This window comes from Zalophus californianus, chromosome 9 (genome assembly GCF_009762305.2).
Source record: "Zalophus californianus isolate mZalCal1 chromosome 9, mZalCal1.pri.v2, whole genome shotgun sequence".
NCBI lineage: Eukaryota > Metazoa > Chordata > Mammalia > Carnivora > Otariidae > Zalophus > Zalophus californianus.
Genome location: NC_045603.1, coordinates 20822090 through 20847855, shown reverse-complemented (window position 1 = coordinate 20847855; position 25766 = coordinate 20822090). Strand labels below are relative to the sequence as shown.

At 37.4% G+C, this 25766-nt stretch overlaps 1 protein-coding gene across 7 annotated transcripts in view; it reads left to right on the top strand.

Moving 5' to 3' along the window:
- ANO4 (anoctamin 4) overlaps positions 1–25766 on the top strand; it is a 452569-nt gene that overhangs the window by 192688 nt on the left and 234115 nt on the right. For all 7 annotated transcript variants that reach the window (XM_027593730.1, XM_027593729.1, XM_027593733.1 and 4 more), the window contains one exon: positions 7056–7247. In XM_027593730.1, coding sequence (XP_027449531.1) covers positions 7056–7247 — 192 coding nt within the window. The remainder of the gene's footprint in view (positions 1–7055; positions 7248–25766) is intronic.

Here is a 25766-nt window from a genome sequence, read left to right as displayed (position 1 = left end):
GGAGGAAGCTGTCTGCTGAAGCCGAGGAAAGCAGCCAAGTTTCAGGCCTTAAGGAGTCTAGGAAAAGACGATGAATATATAGTGGAACAGGAAGCATGAAATTAAAAATTTGTTGCACAGGTCAACATACTCAGTGTCATTTCCTTGGCTGGCTCTTGACTCTGCTCTGCCAGTTCTCAAGGGGTACAGCATTCAACTCTTTTGATTTCAGCTCAGGTCATGATCTCAGAGTTGTGCGATCAAGCCCCAGGCTCTACGCTTGGCATGGAGCCTGCTTAAGACTCTATTCCTCTCTCTTCCTTCAGCCCCTCCCCCTCCCTCTCTAAAAAACAAAAACAAAAAAACAGCCTATGTATTGGTATATAATTAAGTAAATTCATCAGGCTGCATGCTGTAGTGGAAAAGATGAGGGTTAAAATTTCAATTACTCACTGTGTGACATTGGACAAGAAACCTGAGCCTCAGGTTTCCTATCTGTAAAGTGTAGATACCAATTCTCTGTCTCGTAGGATTGGGATGAGGCATTAACGGTGTAATGATCAATATTTAGCACTGTGCCTGGCATTTAATAGATGATCAGCCTCAACATTTTTTCCCAAAGTAATTAAGAACAAATTGGACGATGCAGTTTATTGACTGATAATTCATTTCTGAAAATGTAATTGCTGAGTCTTCGATAAATGTTAACTTTTCATATCTGGAGTATATTTGATGTCTTAAGCGCTCTCTCTCTCTCCCCCATGGATTTAACCATTGTATAAAGAGAGCTCTGATGGGCCAGGTCCTTTATTTGCACCTCTGAGAAATCTTAATTTCTGGAGGACCATATGAATTTGCTGAGACAGTAAGGATTCCTCCTCAATTCCCTTATAACATACCCATCTTCCCCATATCCATCCTTCCCTGGCAATACTCATGAATTTTTTTGACGTATCCCCCCATGATCTACATTATTGTATTTTTAATATGGAATTCAACAATTCCAAGTACCTATGCCATTTATTTCCACAGTGTAATTTTTATTGTCATTTGTAACATTTTATGCTTCCTTGAAAGGAGTTTTATATGAGCTAGAAGTAGCCACTGAGTCATAGTCCTGGTTCCTTTAGCCCAATAATCCTCTGCAAAAGGGACAAGGAGAAATGTTTTTTCAAGAGTGGTCTGTTTCATGGTTGCAGACTCAGACTGCATGTGCTGTCTGATGTTGACTTAAAACATCTCCTCGCCCTTTCATCTGTCACCTGAAAATTTGTCTGCATTCTACATTCTTGGTGGGTCTACAGATAATTCATTTTGCATCTCTCTGGAAATACAGAACATACAACCATGGTAGGGAACATGACAGAGTGGAATAATACCAGGTTGATGCTGTTGTGTTAGTTCTGCCCACAGAGAAACATCTAGGAGTAAAAGGCTCACACTTGCCTAGGCACCTGAGCATCAGAGTGGGGCATGCGTTGTGAGGGGAAGGCTGCCAGGTGGTCTCCCAAGGGGTCACCCAGCATGGCTGGCTTTACCTGTGTGAATTTCCCAAGAACATATCTCAGGCTCATAGCACCGTGGGCTTAGAAACCAGATCTGTGGGCAGATTCATTCTAAGCAATCATGAGGAGATATAAGTGTAAAAAGAAATTCAGGATGCCAATTTGTTAGTCCACACTGAGAACCTTGGTTGCTGGGTCGATGGGAACATTGGTATGATTACTGTCTCCCTGCAGTGGAAACCAAATCCTAATCTGAAGATTGTCTGGTGAGTGCTGTTAGAGCAAGGGCAGAATAAAGAATAGGCAAAGGCAGAATAAAGAGAAAAATTGTGTCTCAGGACTGTCTGGCTGTTGGAACACTTATTTTAGGCTGTTGTCTGAACAGGCACTACTCATGTTTGTTTATTACAAGTTTTGTTGTTTGTTTTTTTACGCTTGGCTGACCAAACCTCATTCTGATTTGAGTCATCCTTTCTTAACATTTGTTAGAATTTACAGTTTGGCCCAGGTCACATCATTTCCCCCCCCCCATTGGGGAAATTTAAGATAACTCTTTATACCTCAGACATGACCCATGATTGCAGATTTATACTTTACTTCTGAGGAGGCTTTTATTTCCCTCATTTCTGGGTTTTAAATAGACTTCTTACTATGGCCTTCCAGTACTGATAATAAGTAGACTGTTTTTCCCTGCCAGGCTGTTTCCTCATCTATATAAGGCACCGGATTAGTTAGCCAACCACTAAGGTAACTTCCAAATCTAAATTTCTACCTTCAAATTTCAAGATATTCTCCTCTTAATAAAAAATTCTGCAATTTGGTGAGGCTCAGCTTTCCTCCATCAGATGGCATAAATCCTGACCATGTTCCCCTGGCTTGTTGGCATTAAATAAGGCTAACATCTTTCCTTGGCTTCTTTTTTTTTTTTTTTTTTAAAGATCTGGATTTAGTCCTCCATGAGTTTGAATTCTAGCTCTGTCCTCATAGTGCTTCTTTAGACAAAACTTATCTTTCATATCTCACTGAGGCTTCTAAAATTACTTTCCAATTCTCTTTTCCATCAGTAATAGTTGGAAATCTGTAGTGAAAACATTATTTTATCAACTATTTGGTTACCTTGAAATATGGTTAGTAAAGGAAAGGCAAGGATAAATGCTTGCTTCTTTCCCTTTATCAATTTTCTGAGTAATGAATTGGTGTTTTAGCAACCTCTAATGGTGATCAATGAGTGTTCTTTTAAGAAATATTTTGATTATTAATTATTTTATTATTTTAAAATATCTTGAATTTTTTATATGGCTCATATGTATCAGGTGTAGTCCATATTGATATAATCAGTGTAAATCAATACAATCAATATTGTTTTTGATGAGATTGACATTATGTCTAGAGTTTGCTTTAAACTACTCTAGCACCTAAAAAGCAAATCAACAACAAAGGGAGTGGAATATGATGAAACAAGATTAGAAAAATTTTTTTTCCTCACCAGCTTTATGGAAAAAAACTTGATATTTGTTGAAGCTAAGTAATGGGTACATGGAATTTATTATACTAATCTTTTTGCTTTTGGTATGTTTGAAATTTTCCTGGATAAATTACCTCTAAAAAGGTACATAATTCTAAGATCAGAGGCATAAATCTGAGTTCAATCCTCAACTGTGGTCTATACATGAATCCTATGAAAAAAGTTGCTTGATTTTTTTTTTTTTAACTAAAAGTTGCTTGGGGACTTCTAGGGAAGATGGCAGAGTAGGAGGACCCTAAGTTCACCTCATCTCACAGATACAACTAGATAATACTCACTTCAGAGCAAACAACCCAGAAGAGGACCCAAAGACTGGCCAAATTCCACAACTAAATGTAGAAAAGAGGCCACATTGAACAGGATAGGAGAGGCAAGAGCTTGGTGGGAACCTAAACCCTGTGGATTTAACTGCTGGACAGAGGTTAGCCACAGGTACAGAGAGAGGTAAGAAACAGACTAACACACTGGGGAGCCTATAAGGGAAAGAGAAATCTCTATAGCATTTGGCTCTGAGAATCAGGGACTGAATTTCATGAGTACTTAAAATCCGCAGGCCTTAAACCTTGGCATTTTAAAAATCAGCTGGCTCAGCTCTCAGAGCCCAGAAGGCAATAGGAAGCTGAGCCCCGACCCTTAAAGAGATAGCACCGCAAACAGCCTGTGAAGATGCAGCCTGGAAGCTGCAGTTTGAAAGGCACCTGGAACTTATAGGAAGGAAAGTTAGTTACTAATATCAGAGTTCCCTGAGAGACTTTTCCAGGAACAAAGGAGCTGGCAGGTGCCATTTCTCTACCCTACCCCTCATCATAAACACACAGCCACCTGTGGGAACCAGCAGGGCACCAGCACTCCCTACCTAACTTGCTTATACTGTGCCCTGCCCCTCCAGCCAGTCCTGCCTCAATCCTGGTGCTACAGATCCCCTCCCTGAAAAGACCCACAGAGACCTCACCAACACTATATCTCCCAACCCCCTGTGGAAGATGTGGGCACTTTGTTAAGAATGCATCTCTCATCTGCGGGTACTCTGTGGAGTGGCCAAGCTAGCCCAGGTCTTTGCTAAGGCTACAGCCTTAGCAGTAAGGCTAGCTAAGGCTTAGCCTTAGCCTCCCCTGTGGAGGAGGACCAGCACTACCTAGTTAAAAGTGCACAGCTGGCCCACTACTTGCAAGAGCAAGAGATGTAGATGACTTCCCAAACACACAGAAACAGACACAGAGAACTAGACAAAATGAGGACACAGAGGAATATATCACAATGAAAAAATAGGACAAAATCAGCAAGAGACCTAAGTGAAACGGATATAAGTAACATGCCTGAGAGAGAATTTAAAATAATGATCATAAAGATCCTCACTGGGCTTGAGAAAAGAGTGGAGGACACCACTCTTTCTAAGGAGGACACCTTAACAAAGAGATAGAAAACATAAATAAGAACCAATCAGAGATCTAGAACACAGTAAGTGAAATTAAAAATGAACTTGGTGGACTAAATGGGCTGGAAGAAGCAGAGGAATGAATTAATGACTAGAAGACAAAGTAATGGAAAGTAATAAAACTGAAAAACTGAGAGAAAAATTATGCAAAATGAGAATAGACTTCGGGAACTTAAACATATCCAGATCCAGGAGGCACAGAGATCACCCAACAAAATCAACCAAAGGTGGTCCACATGAAGACACATAGTAATCAAAATGGTGAAAAGTAGTGATAAAAATTTTTAAAAGCAACCAGGGAAAAGAAGTCAATTACATACAAGAAAGTCCCCATAAGGCTATGTGTGGTTTTTTCACCAGAAATGAAGTGGGTAGCATGATATATTCAATGTGCTGAGGGAGAAGAATCTATAGCCAAGAATACTCTATCCAGCAAGGCTATCATTCAGAATAGAAGGAGAGATAGAGTTTCACAGACAAAAACTAAAGGAGTTCATGACCACTAAACCAGGTTTAGAAGAAATAATAAAGGGAACTCTTTGAGTGGAAAGGAAAGATCATAAATGAGAGTATGAAAAGTAGGAAACACAAAAGCAGTAAAAATAAGTATTTCTGTAAAAAATCAGTCAAGGGACCCATAAAATAAAAGGATGTAAAATATGATACCACATAACTAAAACATAGAGAGGAGTAAAGAATGGGTTCAAACTTAAGCGACCATCAACTTAATATAGACTGCCATATGCAGAAGATTTTATCTACAAACGAAATGGTAACCACAAATCAAAGCCCACTAATAGATATGTAAAGAATAAAGAGAAAGGAATCGAAGCATATCACTAAAGAAAACTAACAAGCCATGAAAGAGAAGAAAGGATCTGAGAAAAACTACAAAAACAACCACAAAACAAGTAACAAAATGGCAATTAACACATATATATCAATAATTACCTTGAATGTAAATTGACTAAATGCTCTAATCAAAAGTCATAGGGTGACAGTGGTTAAAAGAGACTCATTTCAGACCTAAAGACACCTGCAGATTGAAATTGAGGGGATGGAGAAACATTTATCATGCAGATGGGTGTCAAAAGAAAGCTGGAGTAGCAATTCTTAAAAATAGACTTTAAAACAAAGTCTGTAAAAACTTAGGACACTGTATAAATAAAAGCAAATATAAACTGTTGGGACTACATCAAAATAAAAAGTTTCTGCACTGTGAAGGAAACAATCAACAAAACTAAAAGGCAATCTACTGAATGGGAGACGCTATTTGAAGACATATCCGATAAAGGGTTACTATCCAAAATATATTTAAAAACTCAACACCTAAAAACCCACAAATAATTCAATTAAAAATGGTCAAAAGACATGAATAGACATTTCTCCAAAGAAACAGACATATGAAAAAATGTTCAGCATCACTCATGAGGGAAATGCAAATCATACTATAATATTACCTCACACTTGTCAGAATGGCTTAAATCAACACAAGAAACAATAAGTTTTGGTGGGGATGTAGAGAAAGGGCAACTCTTTTGCACTGTGGTTGGGAATACAAACTAGTGTAGCCACTGTGGAAAACAGTATGAGGGTTTCTCAAAAAGTTAAAAATAGAACTACCCTATGATCCAGTAATCACACTTCTGGGTATTTACCCAAAATATACAAAAACACTAATTCAAAGGGATTCATGCATCCATATGTTTATTGCAGTATTATCTATAATAGCCAAATTATGGAAGCAGCCCACATGTCCATCAGCTGAAGAATGGATAAAGAAGATGTGGTGTGTGTGTGTATATATATATATATATATATACACATATATATATGTATATATATATGTATATATATATATAATGGAATATTATTCAGCTATAAGAATATGAAATCTTGCTATTTGCAACAACATGGTTGGAGCTAGAGAGTATGTTAAATGAAATAAATCAGAGAAAGTAAAATACCATGTGATTTCACTCATGTGGAATTTAAGAAACAAAACAAACGAGCAAAAGAAAAAGAGAGACAAACCAAGAAACAGACTCTTAACTATAGAGAACAAACTGATGGTTAGTGGAGGGGAGGTGCATGGGGGGATGGGGGATGGGTGAAATAGGTGATGGGCGTTAAGGAGAGAGTTTGTTGTATTGAGCCCTGGGTGATGTATGGAATTGTTGAATCACTATATGGTATACCTGAAACTAACTAACACTGTATGTTAATTCTACTGGAATTAAAATATTTTTAAGAAAGGAAAAAAATTGCTCAATTTTTATTGAAATTCCAGATACCCCAGCAACACTTTCTAATCTAAATAAAGTGCATATTTTCCCAGGATTTTGGAAAGAATTTTAATATTTGACTTTATTGGATCTCATTCACGAAACTCTTGTCATGAGAACTGAGAATGTTCACTTTTGAATGAACTAATGTTTAGTGAATAATGCAATGTGAAAATCAATCAGTATCAGAATTCCAGTGTCATTAGCATCCCTTAAGAATTTGAACCATAATTACTTATGCTGTATTTCATGCCAGAAAATAATTTGGCATTTTAACCATTCAGAAGTGGCTTCTTTAATAATAATGGTGCTATTTCTCATTCCAGGTTTAAGTTTATCTATTCATGGGGCTGAAAAGTGTTTGCAAATCCATCAACGGCGAAGTGTGGCAAGCCGCCCAGGATCACGTCGCCTGCCTGTGGTCAGGCATTCCTCACTTCCACCAGGCAGAAGGTCAATAAAAATGGAGGCAAGCTCTTCTGGAATCACTAGTGGGAAAACCAAAGTCTTCCACCCAGGTAATGCATGGGAAATGTGCAACAGAGACCCATTTTAGCAGCAACCTAATATTGCCTGCATTATATTTTTATTCCAGTTAAACTTACCTTTTTATTTTTTATGTTTTTTTTTTAAACTTGCCTTTTTAAAGAGTCTTGTTTTTTCTCTTCTTTTCCCTTTGGTCAGTGGTAAATGTCACCAAGACCAAAAAGAAGAGAAAGAGCTTGATGTGTCAGAAAAGGTGAAGGCTACATTCTACCTACAATGGTAGAATCTAAATGAAAATCTGAGTGAGTAAACTCTTACTCAGTTCAGAGAAGCTTATTGTATAATACAATAAAATAAAGATTTGGCCATTTTCTTGATAATTTGCTCTAAGATAATCCAGGGAAAAATTCAAGGTAAAAATGCCCACTTTGAAGCCTGTGTTATCTGATTTGCCTTGGCTGTATTGTCTGGAGATTAGGAGCGAAGACTGGGATTGTATTAAGTTTCAAGGCTCTGGAAAACATCTGTGATTTCTTAAAAATGTTAAAATGAGTTTAAATTAGAATAGGTAATTTCAACTAAAAGGTTTTATTTGCTTGTTTGGATGAGAGGCTCATCTAAGTATGCATTCATTCATTCATTCAGCGAATTTATTTTGAGTGCCTTCTGTATGCCAGGCATTGTTTTGAGTGTTGAGAAGACACCAGTGAATAAAGCAACATTTCTGCCCATCTGATTCATAGAACCATTGAATTGTGAGGCAGTTTAGAAGTCCTGAACCTGATCCTGATTCCTCTGTGTTATGTCTTGGCAGATGGCCACCTAGCCCCAACTGAAGCCAAGCCTCCATCTCTAGATATGTCACACCATCTCTCTCTCAACTGATAACCTTGTTTCCTAACCTCACTGAGCTACCCCAGGGCCATTGGGCATGAATAACTGCAGATTTCTTACCCTCCACCTCCAAATTTATCTCTGCATTACTTTCATTCTACTGGTCTTTCCCCCAGTTTTCAGAAAGTGAAGATCCTCCCATTGTCCTTGACCAAGGCTTCCCCTGTGGCTTTGGCCACCCCTCCTCTCTTGAGCCTCACTCAGGAGAATGTGTACTCTCTTCCTCGTCTTTTCTCCTCCCTTGCTTTTGACTTAAGAAGGCTTAAGCTTCTTCCATTCTAATCATTTTCATTTGACACTGACCTTTTCTCTCTTCTGCCATGTTTCCTCCTCTAAAAGAATTATCTACTCTTATTTTCTATTCTCTCCCACTTCCTAGCCACTCTTGAACCTAATACAGTCTGATTTTTAGATTATCCACTCTTTCACAGCTGTCTTGAGGCCCTTCGTGACCTCCTTTTATCACAGAGTGCTGAGTGATAGACTCTTCTGATGCACCAGACCAGGGTACACCACCACTTCTTCCTCACAACACTGTTCCCTTGTTTCCATGATGACCTTCTTTCTTGGTTCTCCTCTTGCTTCTCTCACAGGTAACTTCAATGGTTTCCCAACCACCAGCATCTCTCTCTTCCCCTTGCTTCCTGTCCCAGTACATCCTTTATATCGAATCCAGAATAATTCATCTCTACCCCAATCATGTCATTCACCTTGTTGATCGTACTGAATATGAGGTAAAGTTCAAACCTCTGAGCATGTAAAAAAACAAATGCCTTTCCTGATCTAGCTCTACTGCCTCTCATCCTTCATTTTTACCCCCTTCTGCCTTAATCCTTATATTCTAGTTTATCAGTCCCAGTTCAACCAGAAAAGCAGAACCAGGAGAAGATGGATATTTAGAGATTTATTACAAGAAATTGGCTTCCATAATTGGGAAGGCTATGTAGGCAAGCCTGAAATCCATAGAGCAGGCTATCGTGAATGGCATGCTGGAACTTTTGGGCACAGCTGAAGCTGCTGTCTATAGGAGGAATTTCTTCAGAGAAGCCTCAGCTCTGTTTTTGAGACCTTTCAACTTATTGAATCAGTCCTGCCCAGATTATTTAGGATAATCTTTCTTACTGAAAGCAACTGATTATGGACTTTAATTATATCCCTACAACACACCTTCACAGCAACACCTAGATAAGTGTTCATTGAGTAACTGGGGACTGTAGTCTAGCCAAATAGTCATATCAACCAGACCATCACATCTAATGAGACTGACTTGCTTTCAGTTCTCCATCACATGATGGTATTTCATGTCTCCCAATCTTTGTTCATGCTGCTCTCTCTAGGATGCCCTGGTTTTGTTCTATTATCTTTTAACATTTTAAAATTACCTGTCTGTCTCCACCATAAGGTCTTCAAGGGCAGGGATTATTTATATTTGCACTTTCAGAAAACATTTGCAGGGTGGGATTGAACTGAATCTTCATTAGCTATTTTTCAGACTATTACAATAGCTTTATTGTACATTTTCTTCAGCTTTCTTGGGATATCATTGACAAATTACAATAGCTTTCTAATTGTTCTACCTGACTTTCCTTTAACAAATGTTTATTGGGGGCCTATTAGGTTACCTGGCACTCTTCAAGTATTTGGGATACATCAATGAATGAGGAATGAGTCTATAAGTTTGAGAAACAGCACAGAGACCCCCTGAGCCTGGAGTGAGGGGAAATACCAGCCTAGGAAGCTCAGGTAGAGCAGGGCCTTAAAGGCCATAATAAGGATTTAGAGCTCTTTGCAAAATGGGAATTCTCACAGGTTTTTGAGCAGAAGAATCCCATGATCTGACTTATTTTTTTTAAGATTTATTTATTCTAGAGAGAGAGAGAACATGAGAGTGCACGAGCAGGTGGGGGAAGGGGCAGAGAGAGAGAATCTTCAAACAGATTCCCCACTGAGTGCAGAGCCTGATGCAGGGCTTGATCCCAGGACCCTGAGATCATGACCCAAATCAAAATCAAGAGCAGGATGCTTAACTGACTGAGCCACCCAGGTGCCCTGGTGTGATTTATAATTTAAGAGCACCACATTGACAACTATGTGAGAATACACTATAGACAGAGAGGGTAAAAGGAGAAAGGTCAGATAGGAGGCCATCATAACAGTCTGGTAAAAGGGATGATGGTAGCTCTAAGGAGGGCAGAAATGGTAGTGAGAATTTGGATTCTGGAAGTATTTTAAAGTTGGGCCATCAGGATTTCCCCATGGATTGGATGTGGGGTAAGAGAGAAAGGAGAGCTAAAGATGTCTCTAAGGTTTTTGGCCTGAATAAATTGGATTGGTATCAACTGAGATGGAGAAGGCTGCAGGGGAAGCACATTTGGTGGGTTTTAGGGAAGAGTAGGGCCAAGATCAGAAGTCTGATTGTGGACATGATAATATCAAGAACTAGGGAGATCATGTGGGTGATGAAATAAGCATGTCTGGAGTGTGAGCGATTGGTCTGGGAAGAAGATATAAAATCACCTGTTGTTGACATATAAATGGTCTTTAAAGCCAAGTGATGAAAAGAGATGAAAGAAGGAAGAAGTAAAGTTGGAGAAGGGGAGATGATGAAGTGCTGAAATCTGGGTGACTCCAATAGTAAAGGTAGGAGAGAATGAAGACTAAGAAAGAATGACTGTCAAGGATGTCTAGAAACTAGAAATTGCATGTTTTGGAAGTAGAGAAAGTTTATCAAGAAGAGAGGAGTGATTATATAGGATAATGTTGCTGAAAGTCAAGTAAGATGAGAACTAAGAGTTGGCCATTGATTTTAGTAAAGTGGCAATCGATGTTGATTTTGATAAGAACAGTTTTGGTGAAGTGGTGTGGATGAAACCCTGATTAAAGTGGTTTTAAGAGAAGATGGAGGGATATGAATTAGATACTGTGAATAATATAGACAACATTTTTAAAAGCAGTTTTGCTGTGAAGGCTAGTGAACAAATAAGGCCCTGGCTGGAGAAGTAAAGTCAAGAGAGCATTTTGTTTTTTTCAAAATAGAACATCTCCATCAGATAATTTATGATGTTCAGGAGAGGGGAGAATTCATGATGTGGGTGTCAGTGAGAGATGAGAGCTATGCACAATAGAATTATGAATAATTTATCTGTGATAACAGATGGTAAGGCAGAGTACATGTGGCTGTTGGCAGTGTGATGAAGGTCTAAAAAGTTCTTTACGACTGTATCGGTTTTATCTGTAATGTGGGAAGCAAGGTCATCACTGAGAATGAGAATGAAGTCTTGTTCAGAGAGGGAGGGAGAGGGAGATGGTATGAAGATAGGTAGTATGGACGGGGGAGATATGATTGCCAGCCAGCCCACATTAAAGGGCTTTGAGGGGCACCTGGGTGGCTCAGTCGTTAAGCGTCTGCCTTCGGCTCAGGTCATGATCCCAGGGTCCTGGGATCGAGCCCCGCATCGGGCTTCCTGCTCCGCGGGAGGCCTGCTTCTCCCTCTCCCACTCCCCCTGCTTGCATTCCCTCTCTCGCTGTGTCTCTCTCTGTCAAATAAATAAATAAAATCTTTAAAATAAATAAATAAATAAATAAATAAATAAATAAATAAATAAATAAATAAATAAATAAAGGGCTATTTAAGATTCATGGTCAAGAAATTAAAGTAGGACAGGTTATCGTGGTTGTGTATTTTTCTTTAACTTTGTTTAGGTACATACATGAAGACATTGAATTGATGGACAGTTACATTTAGTCAGGGTTGTGATTTTTGCCAAGGAATTAGGAAAAGAGAGAGAGAGAGAATCAAAGGCGTATGAGAGGGAATGATGACAATTGGTTATGTGATTCAAGCTTGGTAAAGAGGAGTGAAGCCAATAAGGGAATGGGGGCAGTGGGAAGTTGATAGAATCAGTTGGAGGTTCCAGAGGGGTTGAAAGGGTGTCAGGTTTAGGGTAGGGAGAAGAGCTAGAAAGTTAAGAGATGGTTTTAAGAGGGTGAATGGAATGCCTGACACTGATATTGTGGAGGGATTTGCTGTTAGTAGTAATGACAAGGTCTACACTAGGGTATGAAATGAGTGGCTGTCATAGGGTGGAGGGCAAGATCATTGGAGGAAAGAATTCTCAGGGACTGAGAAGCCAGGGTTTGGGAAAGATCATCTATATAGATATTGAAACTGTCAAGGATTGAATAGCGTTTAGAAGAGGGATAATAAGCCAGGACTTGACCTCATCCAGAAATGAGGGAGAATGAGCCAGAGGCAGCAGGTGAATGCAATGATGAAGGATTGAAGGTGATATAACAACCTGAGATTCAAGACTGGGGATGTTTAGGGAATAGGGAAGACCAGTGATCTGCAGGTGCCATTAAGACTCAAGGGAGATACCTCTTCCTCTCCAGGTCCACTGGTGTCAGGACTATAGGAGACAAATAGTACCATAGGGAAGCAGTGACCTGTGGAAGAGCCAGGCTTTCATAAGAGCAAGACGTTGAAGGGAACAATCTGAGAAAAGACTGATGATGGGAGGAGAATTCTGGAGGGCCCAGTGGAAGGGATTTGGATGTTGGGGAATTGCATTCCACAGCTTTCTTTAATTAATTTTCTGGGACATCCCAAAGTTTTCCTCCAAAGAAGACCATTAATATTATCCCTCCTCTACTTAATAATCTTTATGGCTCTCCAGAATAAAGTGCAACCTTGTGAGTCCAGTTTCTTAAGACCTTAGTAGTTTAACCTCTTCTTCCTGGCTTATCTTTATTTTTTTTACAAAAAAACAAATTACTGTATTTCTAATAATGTAAAGGTGAATCTTTTACCTATTCAATAAAAATCATCTTACACTTTACAATGTGTATACTTTAAAATGTCAGTTAAGATTCTGTCAGAAATCGGTCAGATTCTTGCCAAGGTAAGAGAACAGAAGTAAAAGGATCAGTATAAGTTCTCCCTGACGGTTCCCCTCGTTTATTACCAGGTGGTGTAGCACAGACTTGACTCCTCCAGGGAAAGACACTTCTTTTGAACACTGAGCTTCACCCTGCAGTTTCGGGGAGGGGAGCATGGGCTCTAGAGTAAGACAGACCTGAGTCTGAATTCAACCTCCCTTTTGAACTGTTTCTAATCGAAGATGGAGATAATACTATCTCTGACTCTTCTGGGTTATGAGCAAGAACCCATGAACTCTTAGGAATATACCACAGTAAGCACTCCTCTTGGGCCAAAATTGGCCTTTGTGCAGCATCTACATACATACCTTCATTCTAGTGCTAGACACATAGAAGATGGTCAATAAAGAGGCCACCATTAGAGGGTAAGATCCTGGCTTATCTTTTGTACCCCAGCCTGCCTTATTCTACTTTAACCATCTGTGGCTTTTCACTGTTTCTCAAATGAGCTCTTTTGGAAATGCTCCTTCCCCACTTTTGGAAATGCCCCATCCCCCAGTAAATCTCTACTTAGCCCTTCTCATTCCTCAAAATGTAACCCAATTCCACATCCTCTCAAAAGCTTTCCTAGATCTCACTGTTCAGAATTGGTCTCCCACTTTCCAGTACTTCCACAGAATTCAGAAGCTTTATCGAAGTTTTTTAGATTTCATAGTTCTCCTGAAAGGCAGAAACTATATTCAATTTATCTTTTATCTCCATATCCAACTGACCCCATGCTTTATTCAGGGAAAGGTTTACTAAATGATTATTTGCTGTTTGTCGAAATCTAGTCCACCCCCTGGGTATAGGTTTGCATTCTGAAGTTACACAGACTAAATCTAATTCCTTCAAGTGATGTTCCTTTAAAAACTCATCTTGAGCTATTTGCCAACTGAAACATTTCCTAGTTTCTTCAATGCTTCCTTCAATGTTACGGCATTCAGATTATTTACCATCCTACTCACTCTGCTGTTAGAAACCATCTTATTTCAATTACTGCCTCTTTGAATATACAGTGCCCAGAATTACATGGAGTATTTTGTTCATGTCTGATCCAGATAGAGTCAGTCAGTGTTTATTTGACATCTTATGCTGAAATTAATGTAATAAAAATTTAAAGAAATGTTAAAGTATTTTCTGATGGTGTAGTGTCAGTGTGAGATAATTTAACATCTGTCAAGTCACTGATCTCACCTTAAAAACACTATGTTTATCCATAATTTTATCATAGATGTTGAACCCTACTTGCATTGGCTAATGGTAGAAAAATATAAATAAATGAAGGGGGGGAAATCGGAGGGGGAGACAAACCATGAGAGACTATGGACTCTGAGAAACAAACTGAGGGTTCTAGATGGGAAGCGGGTGGGGAGATGGGTTAGCCTGGTGATGGATATTAAAGAGGGCACGTACTGAATGGAACACTGGGTGTTATGCACAAACAATGAATCATGGAACACTACATCAAGAACTAATGATGTAATGTATGGTGATTAACATAACAATAAAAAATAAAAAAAACTAATGATGTAATGTATGGTGATTAACATAACATAATAAAATAAAAAAAGAAAATATAAATAAAGCCAATTCTTTAGCACCAAATCATAATTAAAAATTATATTAAACAAATTATAATTAAAAACCTGTTTTTAAATATGTATATTTAAAACTATTCTGCAAGAAAGATGTGACTTCAGTTACATCCTTTTATTTTTAGTATACTTACACTAATGCATCATAGCTCTCTGTTGGGAGATTATAAAAGGCCTTGCAAACTTATTTGTAGTGAGTCATACATCTTAGAAGCATCATAGACATTTTAGTAATATTGAGGCCTATTATGTGATCCATCCACTTTTTACGAAGTTAATAATCCCAATTCTCAAAGTGCTTTCTAAAAGCTTACTCAGACTTGTTGTGAAGTACAAAAAGAAAAAATAAGAGTTTTGTTGATCTTCTATGCTATCAGCCCTGAACAATTTCAATTCATTTATCCCCCTTTGAGTTTACAAACATTTCTGAGTTCCTACTATGTACAAACAAATATTTATTTGGAAGATAACTCGTTGGGACTGGAATGGTGTAAAACTCTCTTATACATGGTCTTAGGGAGCTTACAGTCATGTCCAAAGAGAAATCAGTCAGGGTTCTTTGGTTATAAACAACTGAAACTAATTATTTAATCCAAGCAAAGAAAGAATTTAAATCTGGAGGATATGGATGGAAGGCCTATGGATGGAACCAGCCTTGGAAAAGGAACAGAAACCAAGAAATGAATTATTTGATTATCTGGAATAAATGAACCCTTACCATTTTGTCTTGGTTTTGCATTATTTGGCTCAAGTTTTGAAGACTTGGAAGAAGCAGTCTTATTGACCATATACACCTTTCCCTTGGCTAGATAGGTGGTAATGAAAGAAAGGATACGACAGAAGGAGATTTCTCCCTTTAGTTGTTATAATAGGATTGTAGGACCCCTTAATTTCTCCTCCCACCTGAGCTACATATGGTAAGGGAAAGACACTACCCCAAAAGGGAATAGAGGAGATGTTAGAAAAGAGAAATGTACATACAAGAATGTCTGCTATAGGGACCTGTATATAACCGGCTATAATAGAAGTCAAGCTGTTTTAAGGGCTGGAATGAAGATCTAAATAAAGTTATGGGAATATTCTTAGTGGGAAAAATTTAAGAAGGATTCACAAAGTATATAGTCTACAAATTGGACTTTGAAGGTCAACTAGAATGTCAACAGGAGGATGGAGGGATGACCATTCATATACAGGAGAGAACATAATAACAGAGAAAATGCATTGACTGGTTATGAATATAGGCTTTGTTGCTAGAGATTTTGAACCCAGATATGTTAACTAATAGCTATACAGACTTGGGCAAATGACTTAAGTTCTGTGAATCTGTTTTCTGACGAGCAAAATGAGGATATTAATACCTATTTCATGGTGTTAGAGTTGCCAGATGAAATACAGGACTCACAGTTAAATTTCAAATAAACAGCAAATGCTTTTTGGTGTATTTCCCAATATTGCATGGGGCACACTTATAATAAAAAATTATTATTTATTTGAAATTCAAATTTAACTGGGTGCTCTGTATTTTTATGCACTATAGCTGACAACTCTATATCACATTGTTAGGACAAGCTAATAAATTCATTAATGTAAAATGCTGAATGTGATCCTTGGCACATAGTAGGTGCTCAGTTATAAATGGTAGTGATCACTTTTGTTTTCACCATCATAGATAAAATTCAGAAGCCTGAAAGTGAGTATGTCCCAGAACCCTTTCTTGCTCAGTCACTGTACCATAGAGCAGTTTTCCAGTTAACTTGTGCTGGAATGAATATTTTCATTGTGCTATACTGACACAGGAGCTGTTTATCTTTGTCTTGTATTTGTGTGGTTTCATTTTTCTTCTGATTGTTTGAGATGTTTCTCTTGTGTCTTGATTTCAACTTGACCTTATCTTTTAGCCACTCATAATTAATGAATGTTATTTTCTATTCCCCTTTATAGACCGACAATAAAAGTATTAAATGGCACCAAGCTTGGGACTATAAGGGTCAAGAGCAGATTAAACTGAAACATTGATTGCAATTTTTTGAATTCAAAACTGTAAAACTTAGTGGGTATAGATCACATTATCCCAGTTTAATGACTATGCCATATAAAATAGAATTCAAAGCCTTCTGCAATCTAAAATATTTCTTCTATTGCTTTTTCTTTATCTGTTAGGCCTATCACACAGTCCCAGAGGAATATCATTAATCCCAGAATTTGTCCTTTAGTCTCTTTTATTTAGAGTTTGTAAAATGGTGTTTTTACTGATATGTTTCATGGTTTTCCCAAATAATTTCTAACACAATTTCTTTTATCTTTTAATTTAAAGCCTAAGCAGCCCTTTATGCTTCATCATTTTGTCCTTGTGTATATATATGGTGTCTAAATGCTGGGACAAGTTGATGTCACACAAGAGAAACTTTAGGATGTTGTTGTTTCCAGTGAAGCTGGAATGTAGTTCTGTCTGTATACAGAGGTATTAAGTGTTTGACAGAAGTAAAATTATAGCTACAATTTATTAATCACTCTACCATATTCTCAACCTCAAGAACCATTAAGCTGCTTGCATTCCTTATCTCATTTAATTTCCCTAATATGCTCATGCTGTTATCCTTATTTTTATGGCTGGAGAAAGTAAGGCACAGAGAAGGCTAAATAACTTGCCCAAGGACATACAGCCAGTGAATGGCAGAGGCAAGATTCCACATCAGATAGTCTATTTTTTTTAATTTAATTTCATTTTATTTTATTATGTTATGTGAGTTACTATACAGTACATCGTTAGTTTTTGATGTGTTCCATGATTCATTGTTTTCATGTAACACCCAGTGCTCCATGCAATACGTGCCTTTCTTTATACCCATCACCAGGCTAACCCATCCCCCACCCCCCTCCCCTCTAGAACCCTCCGTTTGTTTCTCAGAGTCCATCGTCTCTCATGGTTCATCTCTCCCTCCGATTTCTCCCCCTTCATTTTTCCCTTCCTTCTCCTAATGTCCTCCGTGCTGTTCCTTATGTTCCACAAATAAGTGAAACGATATGCTAATTGACTTTCTCTGCTTGATTTACTTCACTTAGCGTCATCTCCTCCAGTCCCATCCATGTTGATGTAAAAATTGGGTATTCATCCTTTCTGATGGCTGAGTAATATTCCATTGTATATATGGACCACATTTTCTTTATCCATTCATCTGTTGAAGGGCATCGCGGCTCTTTCCATGGGTTGGCTATTGCGGACATTGCTGCTATGAACACTGGGTGCATATGGCCCTTCTTTTGACTACATCTGTGTCTTTGGGGTAAATACACGGGAGTGCAATTGCTCGGTCATAGGGTAGCTCTATATTTAATTTTTTGAGGCACCTCCACACTGTTTTCCAAAGTGGCTGTACCAACTTGCATTCCCACCAACAGTGTAAGAGGGTTCCCCTTTCTCCACAACCTCTCCAACATTTGTTATTTCTTGCCCTGTCAATGTTTGCCATTCTAAATGGTGTAAGGTGGTATCTCAAATGTGGTTTTGATTTGAATTTCCCTGATGCCTAATGATGATGAACATTTTTTCCTGTGTCTGTTAGCCATTTGTATGTCTTCTTCAGAGAAGTGGCTGTTCATGTCTTCTGCCCATTTTTTGACTTGATTATTTGTTTTTTGGCTGTTGAGTTTGAGAAGTTCTTTACAGATCTTGGATATCAGCCCTTTGTCTGTAATGTCATTTGTAAAAATCTTCTGCCATTCTGTGGGTTGCCTCTTTGTTTCGTTGACTGTTTCCTTTGCTGTGCAGAAGCTTTTTATCTTGATGAAGTCCCAAAAGTTCATTTTAGCTTTTGTTTCACTTGCCTTTGGAGATGTATCTTGAAAGAAGTTGCTGTGGCCGATGTCGAAGAGGTTACTGCCTATGTTCTCCTCTAGGATTTTGATGGATTCCTGTCTCACATTGAGGTCTTTCATCCATTTTGAGTTTATCTTTGTGTATGATGTTAGAGAATGGTCGAGTTTTATTCTTCTGTATATATAGCTGTCCAATTTTCCCAGCACCATTTATTGAAGAGACTTTTTTCCATTGCGTATTTTTTCCTACTTTGTTGAAGATTATTTGACCATAGAGTTGAGGGTCCATATCTGGGCTCTCTATTCTGTTCCATTGGTCTATATGTCTGTTTTTGTGCCAGTACCATGCTGTCTTGGTGATCACGGCTTTGTAATATAGTTTGAAATCAGGTTCTTTCATTCAATGTGCTAATGTTACCTTCTTCAAACAATGTGGTGACAATATGTTTCTAGCAAGTTAGTATAACAGAACCTTGGAAAATTTAAACTACAAGCCCTATAATAGTTTAAGCCTTAGCATAAGAAGACCATACTGAAGAAGGGACCAGGATTCCATTGGAAGGTGATGCTCTACTTTGTAGCTTCTTTTTTGTTGTACTCTGCATTAGGCCTTTATTTTTTTCCTCCTCCCTTTTTCTTGTTCCAATATTAGGGAACACAGGGAACACATCCCCATTTCCCTGAGTTTTAGCAATTACTTTCTGGCCCTCATGTCAAGGTCTGATCTCAAATTAGGGAACAGACTGAACTCAGCAAGTGCCTTTCATGTTGTCTTTCACCTTTTAAAACAGCAGTACCAGGAGCTATGGGGAAAGGGACAGGGAGAGACAAGGAGCAAGTAAGGAGAGGTTAAAAAAAAAAAAAAAACTAAGAAAGACTTGTGTCTTTCCTAAGAAGCCAAATGAAGGCTGACTTATCTCTAGTTCTGCCAAAATGAGAGTTGAGATTCAACTCATTCTTTAGGGAAAAAGTAAGGAAAAAGCAAATGGATGGCTGTTCTTTAAAACAGTAATGATCATAAGACAACTACCTCACATTAAATGATGCTTCACTGTTTCCAAGGGGCTTTCAGAAATATTTCTACATCTCATTTAGTTCTTCCACTAGTCCATGAGGTGGAATTATTCCTATTTATTTATTTCCTTATGGCTCAGGAAAGGAAATTGCTTGCCCAAAAGTATAAAATTAGTAATTGGTGTACCCTAAGACCTATGTCTTTAATTTCTTACGAGTTTTTTTCCCAGCTGTGCCATTTTTTCCCCTTGAAGATGAGAATTAGTTGAGAGTGAAATTTTGGTGTTTTTCTCATCACTTTATCTGGAAACAAACATTGAGAATTGTGACTGAAGCTTCTTTACTGAACCTAAAGAACCTGGCTACTCTTCCTGAATAGATCTGAAGCTGGGTGAAATTACATGTTTGTTTTATTTGTGAAATGGATTTTTCATGTGACTGGAAGATAAGGTCTTCCACATGGCTTTGAAACTATGTAGTAGAAGAACTATAAGATTTACTTTGGACTTCTGTTTCATTTCTCATAGTGTTGAAGGTAAACGCAGAGTCTTTCAGAACAGTCAGTTGTATGATTTGGAAATAACAGTAATCATCTTTCATTTGAATCTCTTCCTCTTTAAGTGTTCTTTTTTTTCCATTTTGATGTGTGATGTGAGTTTAGTAAATATGGGGTGCTTAGGAAAACAAAGTATTTTGGGCATTGGTATCTGTGTTCCTTGCTCTCATTTGCTGAGTAACAAAATTGTGTTTTCTAAAAATATGTGCCAAATTCTTCCCTTATTTACATTTTCTTTTCCCTTTGCTGAGGGACATATGCACATATTTTGACTTATATGATGCATAAAGAGAGAATTTTCTGAAGAACCTTTTCACAACCATTTGAACACACAAAATGAATGAAGAAAAGCTGTAGAAAAGGCAGCCACAAGGAAAACCAAATGACTAATTTCTGGAACAAGAGTTGTGTTTTGTGTAACATAAAACTCTATCTTCTGCCCAAGGTTATTTCAAAAATTTTATGTTTAGGAAGCTGGGAAAGATTTAAATTACAATTTAAAGACCATACAACTATAACTAGTAACCTAACCCCAACCTAAGCCCTTATTTGTGGTAGATAGTTAATAGTAAACTTCTATGCTTAATTTCCTCAGTTAGAGGTGAAGGTCATGTACAGAATGGACAGAATGGTCATGAGCCTATTGTCTTGCAAGGCCATACTCTCATACATTCATCTGAAGCTCTTCTGTAGATTTATCATGCAAGTTAAGAGAATAGCAGCATTGTAGTAATGCTGAAGGTCTCACGTTTCTCTTCTGGAACCCCTCCTAATCCTGAGGTTTTTTTCTTCCCTTCCTCTGTAAGAATGCGTGTCATCATAGCAACAGAACTCATCAGCTAGGAGATTGGAAGATCCCCCCACCCCCCGCCTTTGCTTGCCCCCCATGGAGCACTGCCTGCAGGACTCACAGATCCTTCCTGCCCTTTGGAGCTTTGCAGCTCTGATTTCCAAGCCCTCTTTGGAACTCCTAGTGTAAGGATGCATTATAATTTAGGAGATCACTGTTTTGCCAATCCTGAGAAACATGGAAACAATTTTATTGAAAGTCAGCCATTACTGGCTCAAGTACTAGAATTATTCTTTCCATTTTAGACTCAAAAAACATCTACCCGCTATTAGCCAAATGTGGTTCTCCAGTCAGGACCCAGTCCAGAATTGAGTCCTGAGAACTACTCAGTGTTAATCATTTGAAAGAATGTCTAGATTTTACAGTGATTGGTGTGGATGAATCAGTCTGTTTATTCCTTTTAATACAATGCTGAGCTTTCTTTTGTAAGAGAATGATCTTGCAATATCACTAGATTTACAGTTATGCAACACTAATATGAAAGAATGATTCGTGTATTGATTTTGATCAATATTTTTATTTATTTTTCTCTGATATACTTTTTTATTATTATGTTATGGTAATCACCATACATTACATCACTAGTTTTTGATGTAGTGTTCCATGATTCATTGCATATAACACCCAGTGCTCCATGCAGAACGTGCGCTCTTTAATACCCATCACCAGGCTAACCCATCCCCCCATCCCCCTCCCCTCTAAAACCCTCAGTTTGTTTTCTGAGTCCATAGTCTCTCTGATTTCCCCCCTTCATTCTTCCCCTCCTGCTATCTTCTTCTTCCTTCTTCTTTCTTCTTTCTTCTTTCTTCTTTCTTCTTTCTTCTTTCTTTCTTTCTTTCTTTCTTTCTTTTTCTTTCTCTTTCTTCTTCTTCTTTCTTCTTTCTTCTTTCTTCTTTCTTCTTTCTTTCTTTCTTTCTTCTTTCTTTCTTTCTTTTCTTTCTTTCTTCTTTCTTCTTTCTTCTTCTTTCTTCTTCTTCTTCTTCTTTCTTCTTCTTTCTTCTTCTTTCTTCTTCTTTCTTCTTCTTTCTTCTTTCTTCTTTCTTCTTCTTTCTTCTTCTTCTTTCTTCATATAATGTATTATTTGTTTCAGAGGTTCAGGTCTGTGATTCAACAGTCTTACACATTTCACAGTGCTCACCACAATAGCACTTATGAAGCATCCTCTCTTGCGAAGCCTTTTTAGCTTATAACATACTAAATAGATTTTGGTAAGCACTATAAATGAAGTAAAGACACAGAGATGGAAAGTTTTTCTAGAACCAGTGGAATATCCCACGTGTGAATCTAGGGTTTCCAATTTCAGATCCTTCAGAAGAACTGAATTTATTTTCTTCCTCCTTAAAAGATCTATCTTGAACACTGTCTGATGCAGGGAAAGTTTGTAAAGAAGACAGAATGTACCTCTCCCCCTTCTTAATACTGTTCTTCATCTTAACACTGTCATAGAAACACTGAATTCACTATGGGGAATTGAAAACAAACTCTCAATTACAGGAATGGTGTTCTTTGCAGCCTAATAAGTCCAAAAATATTACAGGTGAGGATTTATTTTAGATATTTATATCAAGTTTTGATATATCACTGTTTGCTATTCTGTAAAAATGTTGCATTTGACAGTTTGTATTAAAAGTACCTTGCAGGACAGGAACTACCGATTTTTATTTGCAGAATGTAAATAGAATGTAGACAGATGCTCCAATCAAGCATCATTCATTATGAGGAAATCACAGTAAATACCATTGTCCCCTTTAGCCTACTTTACAGAGTTCCCTCTCTTTTGTGTTGCATGGCAAAAGTAAGATTTAACTTGTCACACTTCTCTTTATTTCTGTTTCAACATGAAATAATTATTCCAAGTCTAATTACACAGTTTTTTTCATGCATTGTTTTCATTTAGTCTAGACCCTAAACTTGGAATTGGCTTTCATTTTTCAGAGACGGAATATGTCATTATAAAATTAGACAGATAAGACATAGAAAATTGATCATCACTTGATGATCTGACACTATGAGCCATATTTGCATGTATGTAAACAATTGTTCATAATTTTTAATGGAGCCTCTCAAAAATTTCATCCTTTCCATTTTATAAATGAGAAAAATGAGGCTCATTATTAATGGCTCAGGGTCACATAAAAATGGAATTCAAATCCAGGTCAAGGTAGTATCAAAATCTGCTTTTTTATACCACTTTGTTTTAATTTGCAAATATAAGATCTATTTATATTTGAACAAGAAATTGAATTTTAAGTCATTTAATGTTATTAAACTAAGGCAATATAACAGAATAATTAAAAATAATGATTGGATGGATGGGTAGAGGGCAAAAGGAAGTGGCAGTCAGTCATATAACTTACATTGTCTTGTATCATAGTAGGAAATAATAAGTAATATATAACATTGATCAAGAAACAATGGAATACCCACATGGAAATAGCCAAAAGAAGTAAAAAAACTCTTGAGAGTATTTGTGCTAAAGAAATAGGTCTGGAGTTGAGAAAGGGGTAAGGTTGGCAACTGTTGACTTTCATTATAAGCTTTAAGATGTTGGTACCTCAGCATTTTCTTTATTATTTGACAAGATTTGAGAAGAGCTCACAAAAAAGTAAATGCATGATTTAAAACATGTCTTTCATAGTTGTCTATATATAACCTATCAAGAAGCCTTAAAATTATGGATGATGAAAGAAAACTGGGATGTTTTCTCAGTCTGTATCCACTGTTACTAGTAATATGAAATTGCAGTATAAGAGCTTTAATTGAGCAATTAATATGTTCAAGGCCTTGATCTTGATTCTGTAGGAGATAAAAAGGTAGATGCAATTTGGTCCCAGGCCTCCATCGTGTTATAATCTAGTTGATGAAGAAAGAAATCTAGATGGGAAAAGATAGGAGCTCATATGTTGTCTGTGTCTACTCCAAACTGTGTTAGATACTTTACCTATCTTATTTTTTTAATATTATTTATTTATTTCACAGATAGAGAGCACAGGTAGGCAGAGGGGCAGACAGAGGGAAAGGGAGAAGCAGGCTCTCTGCTGAGCAGGGAGCCCGATGCGGGGCTCGATCCCAGGACCCTGGGATCATGACCTGAGTCGAAGGCAGTCGCTTAACTGACTGAGCCACCCAGGTGCCCCTACCTATCTTATTTTTGATGGAAAACATGTACCATAGAAAAGATAAAATATAGGTAGCTATAGAAGTTCAAAATAGAAATGGTAGAAAATGGTGTTTGCTTGTTAGGGTCAAGAAATGCTTCCTGAAGTGGAGCATTTAGTTTGGGCCTTAAAAGTAGAAAGGTATTTCTACAGACAGAGGTGGAAAGGGAGAGGCATTGACATATGTGCTAATTGAGACTTCTATTTAGAGCTTGTTTTTTCTAATTCCTTTTGTATATAAGCATTTAGCTAAATCCATGTAAACTAGTTACAAATCTAAAATGATTTTTTAACATATTGTTTGCTCAGCAGAAGATCTTTTCTTAAATGTAAGCACTGTTACCAAAGTTCCTTTTTATTGGAAATACTTTCAACTTTATTCTCACACAACAGAGTCACAATTAAGATTTGAGTATAATCACTCAATCAAGTGTAAGAAAAGCTCAAGGCAGATTTGGAGATCACATGAATTTTGTGGCTATTTTTGATTTTTAAAATTGTTCATTATATTCTCTACATCTTCATGAATCCTTTTAAAGTTTCCCTTTTTAATGTAACTTATTGGTTTAGTTTCCTTGGGATTACATTTGGTTGCATGTCAATTACTGAAGCCCAGTGGGGTTATGTTTTATTTTAAAACTTCATCAGTTTGAAACTATGACGCTTTCACCATATTGCTTCTGAAAAAGAGCTTCGTGTTTTGACTCAAAGTCAGAGGCATCAGTGACTGTAGAAAGAGCTTTGATTTTAGAGATAATATCAAAACTATAGGACTAACAACAAATAAATATCAGAAGTTCAAAGTAGACATAGAACTTCTTGTATTGAAGTATTTTGTCTTGTTCACTGGGCAGTATGAGCTAAAGGTAAAGATTGTCACCTTGAAGGATTCATTTGCAAATGTCCTTGCACAAGTGATCACTTTCTATTTAGGAAAGTTTACAAAAGTCCTTGTTTTATAGCATCCCCTACTTTGTCATGTTGGACATTAATGAATGACTTCCAGAAGTTCCAGACCCTTATATTACACTTTAAAGTGTATTTTATATTTCTTCTGAGCAGAGGAAGGAAAATACTTTATATTTTAGGGATTCTAAATGTGATCTTACAGTTAACCATGAAGAGAATGTTGCATCCTGCAATGTGGAGCTCTTTAAATTATATATTTTAAGAATTGCATTAATTTAGAAAATTTTATGTTAGAGTAATCCCTTACTGGCTTAACAACTGTGGTCTTTAAGACTTGAATCCTGAACTCTCAATATTTAGTGTTCCCCATGCCACAATCTGAATTTAATGACTTTAAAATTATGAAAATATTTTGTTTATTGTAAAAAAAAACACAGAAAAGATAAAGAATAAAACAAAATATACCCATAATTTTATATGTGAGAGATAAATTGTGTACCCATTTTGACAATTTTCTTCCTGCCCTTTTTCCTAGTCTTATAAAAGTGTATTTTCTTATTATTATTATATTATGTTAATCAACATACATTACATCATTAGTTTTTTTTTTTAATTTTTTATTGTTATGTTAATCACCATATATTACATCATTAGTTTCTGGTGCAGTGTTCCATGATTCATTGTTTGTTCATAACACCCAGTGCTCCATGCAGAACGTGCCCTCCTCAATACCCATCACCAGGCTAACCCATCCCCCTACCCCCCTCCCCTCTAGAACCCTCAGTTTGTTTTTCAGAGTCCATCATCTCTCATGGTTCGTCTCCCCCTCTGACATACT